The 19,004-nt window shown below is 38.2% G+C and overlaps 7 protein-coding genes across 7 annotated transcripts; 6 read left to right on the plus strand and 1 right to left on the minus strand.

The window, feature by feature from the left end:
• The first annotated feature begins 496 nt into the window (after nucleotides 1-496).
• Nucleotides 497-2,389, plus strand: BDF20DRAFT_889153 (uncharacterized protein). Its single transcript, XM_053082115.1, has 7 exons — nucleotides 497-766; nucleotides 845-910; nucleotides 985-1,042; nucleotides 1,254-1,327; nucleotides 1,401-1,494; nucleotides 1,606-2,051; nucleotides 2,151-2,389. The coding sequence occupies exons 1-7, from the start codon at nucleotides 573-575 to the stop codon at nucleotides 2,164-2,166; spliced, it is 948 nt and encodes a 315-aa protein (XP_052932749.1). The 5' UTR covers nucleotides 497-572; the 3' UTR covers nucleotides 2,167-2,389.
• Nucleotides 2,390-3,580, plus strand: BDF20DRAFT_889155 (uncharacterized protein). Its single transcript, XM_053082116.1, has 4 exons — nucleotides 2,390-2,624; nucleotides 2,711-2,946; nucleotides 3,088-3,364; nucleotides 3,439-3,580. Exons 1-4 carry the CDS (start codon nucleotides 2,602-2,604, stop codon nucleotides 3,530-3,532), a joined length of 630 nt encoding a protein of 209 aa, XP_052932750.1. The 5' UTR covers nucleotides 2,390-2,601; the 3' UTR covers nucleotides 3,533-3,580.
• A 1,349-nt stretch (nucleotides 3,581-4,929) lies between these two features.
• Nucleotides 4,930-6,484, minus strand: BDF20DRAFT_102301 (mitochondrial carrier domain-containing protein). Its single transcript, XM_053074683.1, has one exon. The coding sequence runs from the start codon at nucleotides 6,170-6,172 to the stop codon at nucleotides 5,093-5,095; it is 1,080 nt and encodes a 359-aa protein (XP_052932751.1). The 5' UTR covers nucleotides 6,173-6,484; the 3' UTR covers nucleotides 4,930-5,092.
• Nucleotides 6,485-8,720: 2,236 nt separating this feature from the next.
• On the plus strand, nucleotides 8,721-9,552 carry BDF20DRAFT_889165 (cytochrome b5-like heme/steroid binding domain-containing protein). The gene is made up of 4 exons (XM_053082117.1): nucleotides 8,721-8,961; nucleotides 9,047-9,178; nucleotides 9,270-9,328; nucleotides 9,407-9,552. The coding sequence occupies exons 1-4, from the start codon at nucleotides 8,851-8,853 to the stop codon at nucleotides 9,495-9,497; spliced, it is 393 nt and encodes a 130-aa protein (XP_052932752.1). The 5' UTR covers nucleotides 8,721-8,850; the 3' UTR covers nucleotides 9,498-9,552.
• An 871-nt stretch (nucleotides 9,553-10,423) lies between these two features.
• On the plus strand, nucleotides 10,424-12,494 carry BDF20DRAFT_102525 (Rho GTPase activation protein). The gene is made up of 2 exons (XM_053074684.1): nucleotides 10,424-11,269; nucleotides 11,341-12,494. The coding sequence occupies exons 1-2, from the start codon at nucleotides 10,528-10,530 to the stop codon at nucleotides 12,408-12,410; spliced, it is 1,812 nt and encodes a 603-aa protein (XP_052932753.1). The 5' UTR covers nucleotides 10,424-10,527; the 3' UTR covers nucleotides 12,411-12,494.
• A 53-nt stretch (nucleotides 12,495-12,547) lies between these two features.
• BDF20DRAFT_889169 (40S ribosomal protein S6-B) lies at nucleotides 12,548-14,127 on the plus strand. The gene is made up of 4 exons (XM_053082118.1): nucleotides 12,548-12,583; nucleotides 13,051-13,115; nucleotides 13,200-13,563; nucleotides 13,739-14,127. Exons 1-4 carry the CDS (start codon nucleotides 12,578-12,580, stop codon nucleotides 14,027-14,029), a joined length of 726 nt encoding a protein of 241 aa, XP_052932754.1. The 5' UTR covers nucleotides 12,548-12,577; the 3' UTR covers nucleotides 14,030-14,127.
• Nucleotides 14,128-14,320: 193 nt separating this feature from the next.
• Nucleotides 14,321-17,855, plus strand: BDF20DRAFT_889173 (kinase-like domain-containing protein). The gene is made up of 3 exons (XM_053082119.1): nucleotides 14,321-15,037; nucleotides 15,118-15,339; nucleotides 15,426-17,855. Exons 1-3 carry the CDS (start codon nucleotides 14,516-14,518, stop codon nucleotides 17,370-17,372), a joined length of 2,691 nt encoding a protein of 896 aa, XP_052932755.1. The 5' UTR covers nucleotides 14,321-14,515; the 3' UTR covers nucleotides 17,373-17,855.
• Nucleotides 17,856-19,004: the final 1,149 nt, after the last annotated feature.

Genomic DNA, 19,004 nt, shown 5'->3' on the forward strand with positions numbered 1-19,004 from the left:
ATGGGCTATTTGGAAACGCTTGCAATCTTGTTCATATAAGGTTTACTTTTCACTTTTAGGTCAAATGTAAGAGCAACCTTTGTCTGTTGTCACTAAGCCGTAATATAGCATGACTGTATAATCTTTTGCTCATAAATGACTCAAAATATCCGCCAGTTTGCAAACAAAAGTGTTGCTATTTGGATCTCAACGATTATACCACGTTAGGGAAGTGTTTCAACACACAATATAGAGATTATATTCCGTCTTTTCATCAGAAACTATGCAAGCATCATTTCTAGCCGCAAGCGTATGATTAGTTAAAGTCTTCGCTTTTGACACAATAATGCAATAAACATTGTTACATGGTTACAAACACTGCAATTGGTGAATAGTAACTTCGGTGTAGGGATGGACAGTTCGGTGTGGGACGGGCAGTCCGGTGATTGTTTAATGTCCAAAAAAACTGCCCCCAATTAAAATTTTAGGCTTGAATTTTGAACAACAACACACAAAATAAAGATTTGATAACTTTTTTTTTTGTAGACTTTCTTCTTTCTTTGTTTTACCCAAAGTTATTCAATCAACCAGTCATGACTACTAGAGTTTATATTGGTCGTCTTGCTCGTGATGCCACTCGTCGTGATCTCGAACGTTTATTCAAGGGTTATGGTGATATTCGTGAGGTGAACATCAAGCAAGGCTTCGGTTTTGTGGAGTTCAGTTCTGAAAGAGATGCCAAGGACGCTGTTTACGATTTTCATGGCAAAAACTTCCTTGGTGAACGGTAAGATCGTAAAGCAATCTAAAGTGAAAAATATGCATTACAATCTAATAAAAATTATTTTTGTATCGATATATGTAGCTTAATCGTTGAACTTGCTCGTGGTCCTCGTCGTACTGATGATAGACGTAGTAATGGCAACGATCGGTAATTATAAGGCTTAGATGGAATCTGTCTCCTTTCTGTTCACACTCACACCTCTTCACTTTCATTTATTATAGTCGTCGTTCTCATTACCGTTTAATCGTTGAGAACATTGCTCCTGGAACTAACTGGCAGGTACGCTTTTTTGCCCTTTTTATCCTTTTCCCGCCTTAAAAAAATACCATATCCAAATCTCTCTCTCTCTCTCTCCAATCTGGCCTGTGTGCTTTGTAACTATGTGCTATTCTGCTTTGGATTCTCATCAATTGTCTCTCCCCGCCTTTTTCTCGGTGGCTGTTTCTTTCCCTTATGCTATTGGGATATACTCTCTACCATAAAAAAATAGGATCTCAAGGATATGATGCGTAAAGCCGGTGAAGTTACTTTTGCTGATATTTCTCGTGACCGTCCATCCGAAGGGTATGTGCTACTTTTCAATCAGCTGTAGCGGTAAAACGATGGAGATAAGGTTTTGAACTGTTTTTTATTGTAGCATCGTCGAATTTGCTGTTCGTGAAGATATGGAATATGCTCTTAAAAAGTTGGATGACCGTGAATTGAACGGTCAACGTGTCAGTCTTCGCGAGGTAAGGAATCTGCTTTTATGGATGCTGAGACAAATAGGGTTATTGTATACAATTGTGGATAGAATAGAATGAGGACTTAATGGTTGTTCCCATCTGTTAATGTACGAATAGGATACTGGTCGTCGTTCCAACGCTAGCGCTCGTCGTTCCTCTAGATCTCGTTCCCGTTCCCGTTCTCGCTCTCGTTCTCGTTCTCGTTCTCGTAGCCCTCCTCGCCGCAGCCCTCCTCGCCGCAGTCGTAAGCGTTCTCCCTCCGAATCCCGTTCTCGTTCCCCTCCACGTCGTCGTAGAAGAGTCGCAACTCCTTCCATGGATTCTCCCTCCCCCTCGCGTTCAGCTTCTCGCTCTCGCTCTCCTCCTCGTAAGAGACATGATTATTCTGATGATGAAAATGAGGATCGTGGCAGAAAGAGTAGCAGCAGCAATAGACGTGACAATGACAACTCTAGATCCAGATCTCGTTCACCCGATGCTAGAATGGATGAAAATGACAGCTTTAAACAAGACGATAACAACGAACAACCCTCTGCTCCATCACCCGCTCGTAGTGAAGGAAGGTAAAGTGTGGCTGTTGTTTTTTCTTTTAATTATTCATCTTTTTGTGCCTTTGCGTATGAAATTGTAAACCGTATTGACGTATTTCTCTACCTATGTAGTGCCAGAGATGACTAAAAAGGATATAGTTTGATTTGATATTAAGAAATGAGATAGTGGGCACAAAACTTTTTTTTTTTTTACAATTTTTTTGTTTAAAATGGAATTCATGTAAAAGAAAAAATCAGCCTTAAGAAGAATGCTCTAATGCAACAATAATATAGTATATATGAATATGGATATTAACCACCTATCTGAATAAACATTTTCAAAAAAGGTTCTTTGAAATATTTCTTAACGCAGTACGATTCATTTACTTGTATGGGTAACAAGAACTGTATGAGATGTATCCACTCTATCTGCTAAAGCTTATAAAGCCGGCCAACTTTATGAATAACGAAGCATACGAGTATCTCTTATGTAATTTTGCAGTAATGGGATTATCATCGATAATAAAATGCAAGGAAATCTATATTCTGCGTTGCTTTCTTCGATCTTTGTATTTCTGCTACAATGTCAAACTACTTTAATCGTTTGTAAGTCAATGAGGGTTAATCTCGATAGTTAACACTTAGTTTACTAACGAACACATGGTGACATTTGAAATGATTACCAACTCAAGCTATCCTTTACAAGCAGCAAAGCTGTTCGTCAAGTCCCTTAAAAACAATAATAACACCTCAGCTTTAAATAGCCCGACGAAAGTGCTCAAACTCACCAAAGACCTCACACAAAACCAGAGTAATGCAGCCTTAGTGGACGCTGTCAAATCAATCTTTATTAAATTTGATACTCTGCCTGATCAGAAGCAGCTCGATTTTACAGTCTCTCGTAGAGTATCTACTATACTTGATGCAGGTAGAGTGAATAAAAGTTGAATTGTAGCGCTTTTTTCTTCGCCTCGATTATTGAACCAGGTGGTTTTATATAATCCATACGAAAAAAAACCCCCTCCCCCAAAAAAACGATTGGTTATGCCGCTACATTACTATTGAAAAGGATATGGCGTTTTTTTGAATGGAAATACACAAAAGGCTGGTTCTATCCTGTGCTTCTACCCAGGCACTATTTACATGTCTTCGGACCCTATCTTCTTTGTTAGTCTATCCAATCAATATATTCTAAAATGCGCCGATGGTATTTATATTGACGGTAAATCGAATGGCTTATCAGGCAGGGTATACTCATCTCTTTATAAGAGGGAAAACTGGCCAGGCGCAATTTTAGTGAGTGATAATACTTGGATGACAGCAACGAACGATATAAAGAACCTAAGGTAACCATTTTTACGTATTTCTTTTGAACGTCATCACACTTTCATCAGAGGTTAACTTACCCGTTATCATTTAGAAACCCTTTGGCAATAGGTCAATTTGTGAATAACCACACAGATGAATGCAAAGCAAATGGTTGTATCTTGAGATTTGTAAGCGTACATTTTTAATATCAACTAACTTTGGTTTGAAATAGTCTACTACCAAGAGATAGACGTATGCATGCCTGAATTTCCGAATCACTTGAAGAAGTACTTGCCTAATATGTACTTCAATCCAGCTGTTGGAACTGACAAATTGCGTATAGTGGCTCTCATAGCTATCGATGATATACACGATGGACAAGAACTGTTTTCTACCTACATGGATTTGGTATAAATGAAATATGAAAAAGACAATTGAGCCGCCTAAAGAAGCCTTCATTGTTGTAATAATAGAAGTTTCCCTAATAACAATCTTAAGGTTCGAAGTGAAATAAAGGTTGCACGCCAGCGTTATTGGGAGGTGTTCCTTCTTCTTTCCCAAACCATAACCATTTTGCTACAACGAATCTCAAAACATAATCTCATAGTAAAACTCGCAATCTATAAAGAGAAACAGTACGTATAGAGTTACCAGCACTTATGATCATTGACGCATGGACAAGAATGACTAAAGTCGGCTCACTAGATTGGACTCAACTATTTCTATTATTTACTGAGAACCGCAGCTTTTGGTACTTTTTCATCCAACTCGTGGCAACTGGGCTGTTTACATTATGTCATTTCTACTGTGGGATACAAAGGCTTTAGTAACCCTATATTGCTAGAGTTTGTTACAGACATTTTAATAATCTGATGATTTTGTGCTGAGGTAGAAATCTGTTAGAACTCGACGTTAACTATGTAATGCCAACGACATAAGATCTTCCATTCAACCTAACGTTGAGCTATCATTTCATTATTAGTCAAGGCAATTAAAACGGAACGAGAGGGTTCACAAATGAAAATGTAACATACTTCAGATAGTCTTTTTGTTCCGTTTATAGGAATGGCGATGAACCCACAAGGACCCCATTACCTTGCAACACGTAGGACAAAATTACATAGGTATTACAATGGCTACCTATCTGATAAGAGTTTGCTGATACACCAATTGGATTTTGACGGAAAATGAATAGGAATCAAGTATCTCATTGATAGGAGTATGGAGAGCTATGAGACATTTCGTCAGAAACCAGAGTTTGATCTGCTTTTTTTTTTTTTTGGATAAGATGTTTCAATCCGAAAGCACTTTTATTGTAAATGAGAAAATGAAAAGATGGTTTATTATGTACAGAATGAGACTATCACAACAAAGTGTAAAGTATGATGAAGAGATTCTCTTTCTTTCCATAAAAAAGTGGCTTATTCTTTTGTTGTTTTAGTGCAGGGATGTGATGTTGAGTGTGTATAAAAAAATTGTAGCGAGAGAAGAAAATTTAAATAATTGTATAGTTACAACGACTCTGAGGAGAAATAGTGACTGATAATAACTACTAGAATTGGTATATTGTATTATCTACGCCTTGTCTGATCGCATATAAATATATACACTTGTTGCTTTCCGTGTTGTCTGTACGAATAATTGTAATTGTACTACGGGTAACTCTATTCGAACCATGGGGTTGTATAATTGATCAGTGTGGATGTAGTTTCGAAAGCTGTGTATTTGCAAAATGTAATGTCGTGAAAAAAATGATATCAAAAGATTTATAAGCTGAGGATATCTCTGTTAGAAGCAACATGATCATGACCGTTATTCCTACTGATAAACCACTTGAAGTATTCGTACACACTCCAACTAATAGCAGCACTAGGCATATTTGTCAACACTCTAGGCTTGAATCCTCTGAAGAAACCTGCATAACCGTATCTTTCCTTGATGATTTTTCCAGCTTCAACTAATCCAGAGCAATTACGAATTCGAGGATCATTATTGGTACCACGAGTCTGCAATAACGTTTTGACGACATCCAATGGCGTTGTAACGGAAGCAGCAATAGCACCTGCCAAACCACCCGCCATGGCGTGAGTCGTGGGATCGTAATGACCGTTAGGATTGATGACTTTACGGAAGAATTCATACGTGGCAAATTGAATGGATTGGAACGGAATAGACATGGTTAAGGTGGTGGGCAAGGAAATGTAGAAGGCAACAATTCCTTCCTTGGCAAACACTTGACGAGCACAATCTCTGACATTGCGATAAAGAGCTGTGGTTTCTCCTCCCATTTGCATACGCTGTTTGACGACATCGAAAGGATTCATCATGGAGTCATGAACAAGGGTGGCGATGGCACCAGCAGCAGCATTTGTCAGGACATGGTGGCCACTCGTATTACCACCAAAGGCTTCTTTGCAGGCTTCGTAAGTGGCATAATGAAGAGCATGAGCAGGACCAGCGCCAATAACGACAGAATTGACACCTCGCCATAGATGACGGGATTTGGATTTAAAGCTTTTCAATTCATTCACGACGCTACTACCAGCACCATCTAGAATAGCCGAGGAGTGGACGTGGCGGGGATGTACGGTTGCTTTTGCAGCAGAAGTTTTATGATGTGACGCACCAAAAGCGGACGATTGTGCCTTGGCAGCGGCTGCAACTGTATTCATGACATTGCTGCCAGTAGTAGCAGTAGCTGACTGAATGACTTGCATACGAGTTTTGATACTATCTACAGGATACATAGCACTGTGTTCAGCAATTCCGGCAAGTGCACCGGCCATGGCGTCTTGAGTGAGGGTTGCGTTGGCCCCAAGAGATTCATAATCGTAGTCGTCTGCCATTTTATATTATTACTAATCGTACGTGTGTTTAATCTAAATAGTATGTAATAAGGTATATGTAGTTGTAATTGTTACAAATATTCAGAAAAAATAATAAACTACTAAAGTTGAGCGGGGTGGGTGATGAATTAAAAATTATGGAAAAAAAGAAAAAAAAGGTGTGGGGGTCAAACGTAAACAAAAGAAGAAAAAAGAAATGAAAATAGAAAAAAGGACTTTTTCTTTTATACTCGCATGCAAAATCTGATTACGAAAAAATGAAAAAAAAAGAGAAAAAGGCCTTTTTCTTTAAGGTTTTGTCATGAATTTAAGCCAATCAAAGTTTATCTGATAACAAAAAAAAAAAAATGTTTATTTGTTCGTTTGCCCAGGTTTTTTAATCCCACAGGCCCGCACAGCCCCGCATCGTGGTACAAATTTTTGATAATCAAAAAGAACAATGTGCTTTTTGCATCATAAACTTTGGGTTCCCTGCTTGATCAATTTTGACCAATCATATTGAAACAATCAATCTGATTATAATCGTGATGCCTTAATCTACAACAGAGAAAAGCATCAAAGTTTATTCTCAAAAAGTATGATTTAAATCAGAAAAGATCTTTGCCTGCTATTTAGATCCTACTACAGACGTACATCAGAAAAGACGTAGACAAAGGAGCCAATAAACATGCTGTTTACAGCTTCGGAAGGATCATGACAAGGAGTAGCTCCTTGCCCCTTACTTGTTTCTTGATCTATATTTTCTAGGCTAATCTCGTGCAACAATACTATCTGATCAACGAACCTCTTTGTCCCTTATTGCTAACCAGAACAAAGACACTGAGAATAAGGGAAAGCTTTTTACCCCCCACTTTTTCACTTTATGGCACCTATGGAACTGATAGTTTTCCCATCATCAATACAGAAGAAGATCACGGGGTAAGGCAATGGACATCCTTCCTTTATCAAGTAAATCAACTGTCTCTTCACCATCTCACACAGGTGAAAGAAAACAGAAAACCAGCTCGATGAACGCATACACAACCAATGACTGCCGTGCGTTTTGTGTTTGTCTCATACTTCCTATTGTCAATCTTTGTTTATTATTGTTACTCCGCAAAAAAGAAGGGTCAAAAAGGTCGAAACATCCTGGAAAGAAGCTTATCAGATTTCAAGGTTTGACCATTGTATAATAATCAATTGATCTTTTAGCGTTCGCCTTTCTCTCTGTGCTTATCATTTCCACTTGACTTGGCTGAAGACGTCAACGCTGTAGCACCATTCAATAAAATAGTGATTCATATATATTCCCCCCCACTCCTTTGTTATCAATAAACTTATGACAGGTGGATTACCGTATTTGGTACGCACACATGTCTAGTGGTGATACTATTCTTTTTCGTCTTATTTTTTCTTACAATTCCGAACGATGATGACAAGAAAAGCCAGCATTTCTTGTCCAACGTTTCTGAGAAAAGAAAATTTAATTCTTATTCAGCCAATCAAATCAATACAATTTTAAATTTTCATTCCGTTTTCAATTGATGGGTAGCACTTATCAGATCATACGCAAGTAGGAGAGAATAGAAAGTACATTATCTGATTCTGTTTGTTGATTATAGAAATGTCTCTCTTTCTTCCAAAAATGATTTGTATCACGTTGTAAATTTAGACCAGAGGAATTTCTCGCTATGAGTGTATTTCTACAATTCTTTCATACATATTAGTCAGCAATTCTCATTGTACCGAAAGTCAAAGTTGACATATTTTCAGCTGCTAACACAGCCAAGTCGGAATGGGAATTGGGGGATTTTCGGCAAGTTTCTTTATTCACTCAAAGTTGCACGAAACCAACGAAGGGAATAGCACCAACCATAGTGTACGCATATTACACAACTGTAATCGTTTTTTTGCTGTGAATTTTGATAAATATTGCTACCGAACTTTCAATTTGCAATCCATAAGCCTATTTTATGAGTTTACCTGAAATAACGGTTGGATATCGTATTCTAAAATCACATCAAACTGTTGTGGCGTTACTGATGGTGCTCCTATTGAGGGGCCCTTTATTTGAATCACATCATTTTGAACTGTTCTGTTCGCTTAGCTTTTTTTTTTTTTTCTGATTAAATTCATGTGACATTTTATTCAATAAGAAATGAACGTTAAAAGTCAAAAGATTAGGAAAGCTATATAGGTTAAATAGGGAAGAAAGGCCTTGTTGATAGGTAAAGGCTGAGACGATAGACGTGCCTCAGCTAGGGGGGTCAGCCTGTGCCCTCCTGAGACCTTAGCATTAGTCATCAGTTACCCAGAGGTGTAAATAAAATACTCCTTTACGCACCACAATGGATTTTTCGAGCAGTATGCTCTGCTATTATTCTACGGACTAATATAATAAAGGTGAGTTTTGCCATTCCTCACATTCTAATGATCCCAAAAGCTTCACGAGTTGTCTGTATTGCGTTGAAGGTGTTCCTGAACAGATCTCTAAAAAAAAAAAACAAAAAAAAAAAAAAGTCCCTTCTTGCCAAGCGGAATGCATTTGAGCAAATATTATCGGAATTTGAAAAAAAAACCATTGTTCACAATGGGTTTGTGTCTCTGTCGCCTGGAAAAGCTGTTTTTTTTGAAAAAAAAAGTGAAAGTTTGCTTTTTCCGTTACATTCATACATAAATTAATAAGCGTCTGTTAAAAAATGTCTGGTCAATTATATACACATGCTGATGTTGCTCAACATAATAAGAGAGACGATCTCTGGATGATCGTTGATAAAAAAGTATATAATGTGACCAAGTTTATAGATGAGGTAAGCAGTAGAGAGTGGAAGAAAAAAGGGCAGAACAACGGAAGAGTGACATCAACTCACCGATCCTGTCAATTATACACATTAGCATCCTGGTGGTGATGAACTCTTACTTGATGAAGGTGCCAAAGATGCTACCCAAGCATTTGAAGATGTTGGTCATACTAATGATGCCCGAGAGATTCTTGAACGTTATTATATTGGCGATCTTGATCCTACAGTAGAGTATTTTTTTTTTTTAAACTATAGCTGAAACATGGCTGATGATATGCTTAACCGACTAACGAACTTGTACTTGCTTTTTGTAACAGTCCACACCTGTTGCTGTGCAGTCACCCAACGGATCACCTGCCAAACAAGCTAAGGGCAAGTAAGTAGTCTCTTTTTCATCTTTACAAATAGAAGCATCTTTATAGCTAACCTCTTTCTCCTGTTCATTCTCTGTTAGTCCTCTCCGTGTCATTATTCCCGTCGTTTTCTTTATTGGTTACTTCTACTGGCGTTTCTTTATTCTTAATGCTAATGCCACCAAGCAATAGTCGCTTTCATTTTGTTCGATTTTTTATTTCTGTAGATTATGTTATTACGCAAACAATGTTTGATTTTTGTATTGTTCATTTCAAGGAAGGGCGAGATAGTGATCAAGAGATCTATTATCAAATGTTTTGCAATTTGATGAGCGATACATGGGAGATGGTAAGGCGTAATGAGTGAAGATCGGGTCCTCATAGTGAGTGAGTGAGTGAGTGAGTGAGTGAGTGCGAGTGGTGTTGCTGAACAAAGAGGAATGCGCATGATGCTATTTGATATTGAATCCGACATAACAATAGACTGGATACAGGTCAGAATATAAGGATGAGAACCTTAGTAAGCGTAAAGTGCTAGAAATGATATTGACTGCGTAAGAGAGAATGCATTTTGAGCAGGCTTGATCATCGCTGGGCACAAAATTTCGTATGCTGAAAAAAATATGAGTATATACCGTTATTGTGAGTCTTGGGCTTTATTTTCCTCTTTGTCCCCAACAAAAGTAAATGCAAGGCGTTGATAGCATCATAAATTCAGTCCCAGCCTTAGCTGTAGTCAACAGTACAGTATAGGTGTACTGGACGATAGCAGATGTTGTAGTCATCTTTCTTTGCGTTTTTAATGCAATAATGTTTCGTCATTATCAAAAAACAACATTGTGTTCATAGACAAAAAGTCAATTATAGCAGAGTTACAACGACAACCATCATGTTTAATCATAATGAAGAAACCAGTGACAATAGAAAAAAAAAATCAGGGCGTTTGTTTGTAACCGTTGAGAGTTTATCACAATCCTAATAGCGCCATTAATGCAAAAAGTGAGGTGTGCCGAATTCTGGCAATTAAAAAAAAAAATCTACGATTTTTTGTTGTATTTGGTGCCCATATCTGCCAGTTTTACATTTCATAATGTGGGTTTCGTTTTTAACCCGTGTTTCAATTTTAAGAACTCTGTCTTTCTCTTTTTTTTTTTTCGCACACCAGCTATTTTCTCCTCCCCCACCAACGACGACCCGCCTTAAAGAACTATCTGTTATCTCTATGCGACCTACCTCAACACTGTCGTTAGAGTCTTCGTCAGACTCGAGTCTGTCATCAGCATTCTCCTCTTCTTCAGCTTCTTCTTCACTTTTCGGAAATCAATCTCATCAGGCCACTGGTACAAGTGATGAATCTCGCTTTAGTCACAATAAACAACTATTTGCCAAGTTCGTAAGAGAAACTCGTACAAAAATGGAACAAAAGACATTAGAAATAAACGCTACTATGCAAGAAAAACTACCGGAATGGAAGCAAAGAGGAGCTATGTATTCCAATAAAGCAAAGGAAACAAGTATAGAGTGGGGACGTAAAAGTAAAGGAGCAGTTGACAGATGGAAGAAAGAAAGGGCAGAGCAACAACAACAACAACAACAACAACAACAACAACAACAACAACAACAACAACAGCAGCAGCAGCAGCAGCAGCCTTATTCACCCAGTAGTGGCCTATCCATAACGCCGTCTCAGTCATCAACAGCAGTATTCGGCATGCCATTAGAACTAGCAGTGGCTTTTACGAAAATAGATTCAGATGATTTAATACCTGCAGTGTTTAGAAGATGTATAGAATACTTAGATGATGCTGGCATACACGAAGTTGGTATATACAGAATTCCTGGAAGTACCACTACCGTAAACAAGTTGCGAGCTATTTTCGATGAAGGAGATGATGTCAATTTTGATGATACTAAACCAGACCCGCATGCAGTTGGCACGCTGCTGAAAATGTATTTAAGAGAATGTAAGTCGGTTTGCAGAGAACAGTTATGAAGTTACAGAAAGATCTAATGTTATCTGCATCGTACATGGTAGTACCTGAACCCATTATTCCAACAGATCTGATCAATGAATATTATGATCAATTATCGATAGTGGAGAAAGAACAATGTAGCGACAGTAATACACCCGCTTTATCAGTTCAAGTGATTACAATAGTTAGAAATATCACATCTAAATTACCAGTCTGTAACCATCGATTGCTGCAATTGTTATGCAAGCATTTAAGAATGGTAGCAAACAATGAGTCCGAGAATCGCATGTCCATATCCAACCTGGCATTGATCTTTATACCAACACTGAACCTAAGTAAGGTTTTGTTTCATTGCATGATTGAACATTATGATGACATATTCAGTAAAATACCTCCACCATTACCGCAAAAGCCATCCAAAATTGTCACCCATCTGCGAAAATCTTCAACAACATCTTCTGACACAACTTCGCCAGTCTCTTCTCCTCTCAACAGCAAGCCATCCATACCACCCAAACCCAATGTAAATACCAATACAATGCCATCTGCAGTGAAACCTACACCTTCTACATCCACACCCTCGTCCTTAAAGAAAAAGATTGTTCATTCCAAACAGATGTCTGACACAACTGCAATATTAAAAAAGATGCCACCACCGAAACCAATCCGATCTCCCTCCAGTAATAGCAATCATAGCCATACCACAGGCAAATCGACCCCTTGTCCCAAAATGCCACCGAGAACACCACCACCACCACCGCCACCACAAAAACAGCAAAGACCCCGTAACCATAGCATGTGCAAAACAGTGACTTCACCGCCTACAACAGCATTTACATCCCCTCTCTCCGGAAATAGGAGTACTACCAAACCAAGATCAAAGTCAGTTTCTAATACGACACCTATGCGGTTTTCCCCTCTACCCCCTCCTCCTGCACAATCAGAGCCATTACTATTTCAACCCAAAGTGACTGAAGAATTGATTTGGAAGCAAAGTAAACATAACAACCATGGTCGAGTAGGAATTATTGGAAGACAATTTGAACTATTAATGAGTAGCAGTAACAGTAGTACTAAGTCTAGTAATGGTAGCGATAATGATATCATACCGTCTTCTTTTTCACGGAAATAAAAGAAACAGGTCTTTAGAAGAAAACGGGCATCCGTTGATTTGTGTTTGTAGAGGACGGGATTTTTGAAGTCCGACATCAGCGCTCAGGAAGAATGTAATGAGCCTTTTCCCCACTTGTTCCGTTGTAGAATCCTCCTCTTTATATTAATTTAGGTTCGAAGCCCATCATGAAGGTATAAACAATCCATCCATTGTAATCAATGCAATGAAAGAGGAACAGAATATGAAAATAGCGATGTGGATGATCAAGTTTCGAATGGCAGATCAGTATCAGTGTTGGATAAGGATGGATGTATTATTGTGTAGTCAGAACTTTTCTACATTTTAAAATTCAAGCCATTTCAAAATGTCGGCAAGTCGATTCAGCAACACTATAACACGCATCAGGCCCACCACTGCTAAACTCTGTATGTTCGAACCACCCACTTCGCTCTGCAACATTTTTGGCCACAGTTCAATGAGAGCTTCTTGCTTGTTCGATGTCAACTTTGTTGATCGCTCTCGTCCAAGTCCATTCGGTTCCTATTTCTATAATGGGTCAAACATCACATTGCTACTTTCATATTCTTGACCTCCTGTTCATAAAGTTGAGCATCTCGTCGAACAAACAAGATCTCTAATAGTAACTTATTCAATTTAGCTTAACATTGCGAACCCAGCCACCGGCTGTCAAAAGTTGATTGAAATCGAAGATGAACGTCGTCTGTAAGTTTTTCGACATGGATCGTACATCTGAGTACCCGGCGATGAATGTAGCCTGTTTTACTTACCTTTATGTTTTTTCTATAGCCGTGGTTTCTACGATAAGCGTATGGCTCAAGAAGTTTCTGGTGATTCCCTCGGTGACGAATTCAAGGGTTACGTTTTCCGTATCACCGGTGGTAACGACAAGCAAGGTTTCCCCATGAAGCAAGGTGTTCTCTTACCTCACCGTGTCAAGCTCTTGATGTCTAAGGGTCACTCTTGTTACCGTCCCCGTCGTACCGGTGAACGTAAGAGAAAGTCCGTCCGTGGTTGTATCGTCGGTTCTGACCTCTCTGTCTTGTCTCTCGTTGTTGTTAAGCAAGGTGAACAAGACATTCCCGGCCTCACTGATACCACCGTTCCCAAGCGTCTTGGTCCCAAGCGTGCTTCCAAGATCAGAAAGTTCTTTGTAAGTACCAATTTTTTCTGTCGTCATTTTTGGATATGTTCATGTGTGTTTGCGCAGTTGTGTGGAGATGAGCGAGATAGGAGGGGTTGTTTTCAAGAAAAGAAGTTTTACAACGGGAATGGATATAGAACGAACGATTAATCCTTATGTTTTGTTTTATTACGTGTAAATTTAGAACTTGAGCAAGGAAGATGATGTCCGTAAGTACGTTATCCGTCGTGAAGTTCAACCCAAGACCGAGGGTAAGAAGGCCTACACCAAGGCTCCTAAGATCCAACGTCTTGTCACCCCTCTTACTCTCCAACGTAAGAGACATAGACAAGCTATTAAGCGCAGAAGAGCCGAAGCTTCTCGTGAAGCCGAAGCTGAATACAAGCAATTGTTGGCCAAGCGTGTCAAGGAACAAAAGCAAGAAAAGGCCGAACGTCGTCGTACCTCTTCTATGCAAAAGTCTGCTTCTGCTTAGATAAGATTTCAATCTATTACAACCCAAGTCTATCAAGATGTAACATCTGTTGTTGTGTAATAAATATCAGAAATAAAGAAAGTCATACGTCTCATTCAGTTTTTCTGTTACTTTTGAATTGTATAATTGGAATTAGTCTCGTTCGCGCGTATACGTGAAATTATAGCCTATTTTTTGTCCCAAAACTTGAAAATTCTTCAGAATTTTTTTGAACACGCTAACGGTCACGAGGATCAAATTATGGTTTACTAGATTTTACCAAAATTAAGCGACCGGTGTCATCCTAACAACTCTTCAATTGAATCATTTTACATTTTACACTTTTTCGACAGGTTTAGTCAACGTTGATACCGTACATTTCTTTTATCTCTTTCTTCAATAAAAAGCGTAGTCTTCAAAAAGCGAGGGGTTTTTTTTTTACATCAAAGTAGGAAACTTCATGTTCCTGAAATCTTTTGAAACCCTAATCGATTCATCATTTATACCATGAGTCTCTCTTCCCACCGTTCTCGTATAAAAAGTTTGAATACGCGAATGGGATCGCAAGGAAAGCAACAACAACAACAACTTATTGATAAACTAGAAGTAGTCATTCCACAGTCTGTCACTTCACCTTCACTGTCAAAATCCTCAGTAGCAAGGAAAAGAGGTGAGCCGCTGAAAGTCATCTCCAATATAAACACCAACGCCATAGAACAGCCCAACAACAAGAGCAATGATCTAAAAACAGCTCAAAAGATGAAGAGTAGTGCCTCTACTACTGAAAGTATTCATAACAATAAAAACAACGTCAAATTGAACCATCTTGGACCCAACAACAACAACCACTATCATCCAATTCAACGAAACGTTGATTATGCTAAGCCTCCACTACAACAACAGCAACAACTGCGACAACAGCCACAAGAAAAGCCAAAATATAAACTGGTCGAAGATAAAGACGTACCCAGCATTATCAAAGATTATAAACAACGAAAACAATACAAAAAACTGGAGTATTTAGGCAATGTAAGTTTGAGTGAACTTACAGTAACACTCCTATCGTCCCCCGCTTCTTTCTAACATGAAAGGATAAACTTTATCCATAGGGTGCTTTTGCAAGAGTGTATAAAGTTGTGACAAAGGAGAATGAATACTATGCTGCCAAAGTCATCGCAAAGTCTTCGATCAACAACGATAAAATCAAGAGCAAATTATTGGCTGAAATCAACATTCATCGAACATTGAAGCATGATAATATTGTGAAATTCCACCGATGTATTGAGGATAAGCATAATATTTATCTTGTACTGGAGCTATGTGAAAATAAAGTAAGAAAATGATGAACGAAACGGTTTATAATCGAACCTCTTTGTTATCAACTCTCTAACTTCTTCTTCCTCTTGCGATCCATTAGACGCTTAGTGTCATGCTGAAAAATAGAGGGGGTTTTCTTACTGAATTAGAAGTACGTTATTACATGGCGCAAATCCTTACAGCATTACGATACATGGCAGATAACAGAGTGTTGCATCGCGATTTGAAGATGAGTAATATCTTATTAGATGCCAACATGGACTGTAAGATTGGTGATTTTGGTTTAGCAGCATTACTCTTGAGCAAAGAAGACAGAAAAAGGACAATCTGTGGCACACCCCATTATATTGCACCAGAGATTCTGTTCAGTCGAAACCGTGGACATAATCATAAAGTAGATATGTGGTCTGCTGGCGTCATTATGTTCAATATGCTTTTTGGCAAACAGCCTTTCGATGTGAATGGCAAACTTAATTTCAAGCAAGTATTACAAAATCAATACCTACCTCAGTACATCTATCCGAAAGAGACTGCAGGCAATGTTTCGAAGGAAGCAAAGCATATGATAAATCACTTGTTGGTGAATGATCCTGATGAGCGTTTATCGGTGGTTGAGGCACTATCGCATGCTTTTTTCCAGAGCGCCATTCCGGACCATATACCCAAAACAGCCTTATTTGAAACTCCTAGTTACGATTCATTGTTCAAGGATACAACATTTAGCAATCATAGCAAAGCAAATGGTGATGGTACGAATAAGCAAACCATTCAAAATAGTCAATCTAAAGTAGCTTTAGCGGTACAACAAGCCAAAAATGCGGATCATTGTTTCTATGATAGTGATATTAGACCGCCGTTGAATATTTTAGAGGAAACTATTTACGATCACCGTTCACAATTCCCAATGCCTTCCTCTCAACCGACGAACTCTCAGAAACACTCGGAAGAACAAAACCAACTTTTAACAATCCCTAGAAAGAAACCTTCGCATTCATCCAGCATATCCATATTATCAAAAAAACGATCAGCTACACCTATTCAAGATACCCATCAACAGCTTAATAAAAGAGTACGTAGCAGCGGTCTCAGTGATAGTAACAACCATGAAGAAAAGCAAGCTGACAATGTCAATATACAGAGCATCGGAGAGAGTTCTTCGTCTCTACAACAGAAGTTAGAAAAGACGACCCTTGCCAGCCAATCTAAAAGCACAAGTATTGCAAGTAGCAAGGATAGTGTCAGTAGTAACAATCGTCCCTTTGCTATTCCCAATCCATTGCCTCACCGTCGCCCCATGATGGAGGAGATGGCTGGCAACTTAAAGACGATGATGCACCGTGTAGAGTCTCTCATTTCGATCAATCAACATAAACCAACAAGTAGCTTGAAAGAAGATGTGGAAGATTTTCACTGGGGGCTACATAATTGCTTCATTGAAACGTGGGTCGACTGCTCGAAACATTATGGTTTTGCTTACGGACTATCTGATGGCACACTGGGCTTCCTCTATAACGACGGATCGACCATGACTTCTTACAATAAAGACCAATACTACTACATCTATCACGAAGACAATCGGTATTTAGAGCAAGAATATCGTATCGACACCGTGCCAGCTGATTTGAAGAAAAAAGTAGCCGTCTTAAATAAGTTCCGAGAATATGAAGGACCTGAGCTAAGAAAAAATCAACAGCACTTTATCCATATACCCAAGGCCACGGAGTTAACACGGATTCATCTGTTTAAATACTTTGTTTGTGAAAAAGCTATCGCATTTAGACTTAATAATGGTGTGGTACAGCTGAACTTCTTTCATAACCATCAAAAGATAGTTCTGTATGACAAAGGCATGAAGATGCTGTACATAGATGGCAGTTCCAGATTATCCCATTTCAATACACTTGATGTATTCAAATCGGATAAAAAGGAAATGACTGACGCACTGAAATATACTTATTCAATCTTAGAAGAGCAAAATTTGTTAAGACAAAATGCGTTGAGGAAAGAGAGATGGAAACGGTACGAGCAAAATCAACCACAGCCATAGCAACAATGACAGTTCAGATGAACACTTGTTGGTAACTTTTGAGGTCTGCTTTTTTCTCTTCATTTATATGCGTCATTTACTTATAGAAAATACTTACTACATTATTATATTATTGCACAATATATTTTCAAATATACTTAACTTGAATAAAATTGAATAATAAGCACAATTATGATGGACTCCTTAATTGACAATAAATACAAGTTTAAACGTAGAACTTAAACAGGTGCAATTGAAGCAGTTATCAGTGAAAGACACTATATAATGAACGTCGTGCAGATGCAAAATTAACTGATAACGTACTTACTTATCCGCGTAGCTTACAGACCCGCCCTCTGCGAATGAAATTACAAGAAAAGCACTGCAAGCGTCTCAAAATATAAGTCGGGCCTGCTTGACACAAAAGTCAATAAGTTACTCGTTTTCTAAAATAAGTAGAAGCATGAAAGTATATAAAGTGTTTTTTTTGGTTTTTTTTTTTTTTTTTTTTTTTTGTAGGGTTTATTACTTGAACTCATATTGAAAGTGACAAATCCCGGAAAACTTCTCCAAAAATAATTCTTGCTATTTATAGTTTTGAGTATGTTCTTGGCATGTAGATGATCAACAGAGAGTGGAGTCTTGCGCAAAGTTACTCGTATTACGTCTGTGACGAGGGTAGATGATGGTGCGCTGGTCGTAGGATGATGTCAGCCTGAATTGGCTGATACAGTCATCCTAAAACTATGGTAACAAAATTTTCATCCAAGAATAGCAACAAGCGCACGAGTGGCAACCAGACCTCCATTACTTTCTTTTGTATATGTAATGGACAAGAGAAACTGGGAGAAGGAAAGCCTAAAAGAGAGCAATGATACATCAGCTTTCATTCATGCCTTTTCACGCATATACATAAAAGATGACACATGCCCACTTAGAGGTAGCAACGTGTTATTGAGTCAAAGAATATATTTTAAAGGCATTGTTAAGTGGATACAAGAAGATTTGAATATCTCACCCTGTGCAAGTCAATGCTTTTAATACATATGTTAAAAGCATGCATTGCGAATAACAATATTTCCGCTGTTAGATTAAAACAACAATAACGATATATTGCTAACTCTTCTACCGTTAAATTTTTGTATTTGGTTATACTGGTGGTCATTATCTGCAACAATAAAATGTGGGAATCTATTAATGAGTAGAGATATATGATGTGTTCAAACAGATGAAAAAAAAAAAAAAAAAAAAAAAAAAAAAATGCAATAGAAGGCGTTTAATTGAAAATAACTTGATTCTAATGACAGCACAATTTTCCTAAGCTGCCTGTACAGGTTAACGCAATGAATATATTAGTCTCAGAGCCATGACTCATTTTTTATCCAGCTGTGTCAAAAATGAACCTAGTTGTAAAAGCACAATAACTATACAGAAGAAAGCCACAACTAGATTCAAAAGTATACTACATATCTCTGGAGATATGTCAGCATTGCTTAAAACAGTGCAACTCAATTATGCCATCATCACGATTGTCCCTCAATTACACCCGCTCCTTCTAATAATATTCGCTGTCGACACTTAAATTTATGTTTTTAATTGAAAAGAGTTGTTGCTTTATTGATTTATCCAGTGGATATGTATGTGATAGGTATA

This window comes from Mycotypha africana (genome assembly GCF_025528875.1).
Source record: "Mycotypha africana strain NRRL 2978 chromosome Unknown BDF20scaffold_10, whole genome shotgun sequence".
Taxonomy (NCBI): Eukaryota; Fungi; Mucoromycota; class Mucoromycetes; order Mucorales; family Mycotyphaceae; genus Mycotypha; species Mycotypha africana.

Excerpts from the sequence above, each read along its gene's own strand:
- BDF20DRAFT_889165 (XM_053082117.1), top strand. The coding sequence starts at position 8,851 with ATGTCTGGTCAATTATATACACATGCTGATGTTGCTCAACATAATAAG. Across the intron at positions 8,962-9,046 it reads TGACCAAGTTTATAGATGAG|CATCCTGGTGGTGATGAACT; the intron begins GTAAGCAGTAGA and ends TATACACATTAG. Across the intron at positions 9,179-9,269 it reads TTGGCGATCTTGATCCTACA|TCCACACCTGTTGCTGTGCA; the intron begins GTAGAGTATTTT and ends TTTTTGTAACAG.
- BDF20DRAFT_889153 (XM_053082115.1), top strand. The coding sequence starts at position 573 with ATGACTACTAGAGTTTATATTGGTCGTCTTGCTCGTGATGCCACTCGT. Across the intron at positions 767-844 it reads AAAAACTTCCTTGGTGAACG|CTTAATCGTTGAACTTGCTC; the intron begins GTAAGATCGTAA and ends CGATATATGTAG. Across the intron at positions 1,043-1,253 it reads CTCCTGGAACTAACTGGCAG|GATCTCAAGGATATGATGCG; the intron begins GTACGCTTTTTT and ends ATAAAAAAATAG.
- BDF20DRAFT_889169 (XM_053082118.1), top strand. Across the intron at positions 13,116-13,199 it reads ATCGAAGATGAACGTCGTCT|CCGTGGTTTCTACGATAAGC; the intron begins GTAAGTTTTTCG and ends TTTTTTCTATAG. Across the intron at positions 13,564-13,738 it reads CCAAGATCAGAAAGTTCTTT|AACTTGAGCAAGGAAGATGA; the intron begins GTAAGTACCAAT and ends GTGTAAATTTAG.
- BDF20DRAFT_102301 (XM_053074683.1), bottom strand. The coding sequence starts at position 6,172 with ATGGCAGACGACTACGATTATGAATCTCTTGGGGCCAACGCAACCCTC.
- BDF20DRAFT_889173 (XM_053082119.1), top strand. The coding sequence starts at position 14,516 with ATGAGTCTCTCTTCCCACCGTTCTCGTATAAAAAGTTTGAATACGCGA. Across the intron at positions 15,038-15,117 it reads AACTGGAGTATTTAGGCAAT|GGTGCTTTTGCAAGAGTGTA; the intron begins GTAAGTTTGAGT and ends CTTTATCCATAG. Across the intron at positions 15,340-15,425 it reads TGGAGCTATGTGAAAATAAA|ACGCTTAGTGTCATGCTGAA; the intron begins GTAAGAAAATGA and ends GCGATCCATTAG.
- BDF20DRAFT_889155 (XM_053082116.1), top strand. The coding sequence starts at position 2,602 with ATGTCAAACTACTTTAATCGTTT. Across the intron at positions 2,947-3,087 it reads ATCTACTATACTTGATGCAG|GATATGGCGTTTTTTTGAAT; the intron begins GTAGAGTGAATA and ends ACTATTGAAAAG. Across the intron at positions 3,365-3,438 it reads AACGATATAAAGAACCTAAG|AAACCCTTTGGCAATAGGTC; the intron begins GTAACCATTTTT and ends GTTATCATTTAG.
- BDF20DRAFT_102525 (XM_053074684.1), top strand. The coding sequence starts at position 10,528 with ATGCGACCTACCTCAACACTGTCGTTAGAGTCTTCGTCAGACTCGAGT. Across the intron at positions 11,270-11,340 it reads GAAAATGTATTTAAGAGAAT|TACCTGAACCCATTATTCCA; the intron begins GTAAGTCGGTTT and ends CGTACATGGTAG.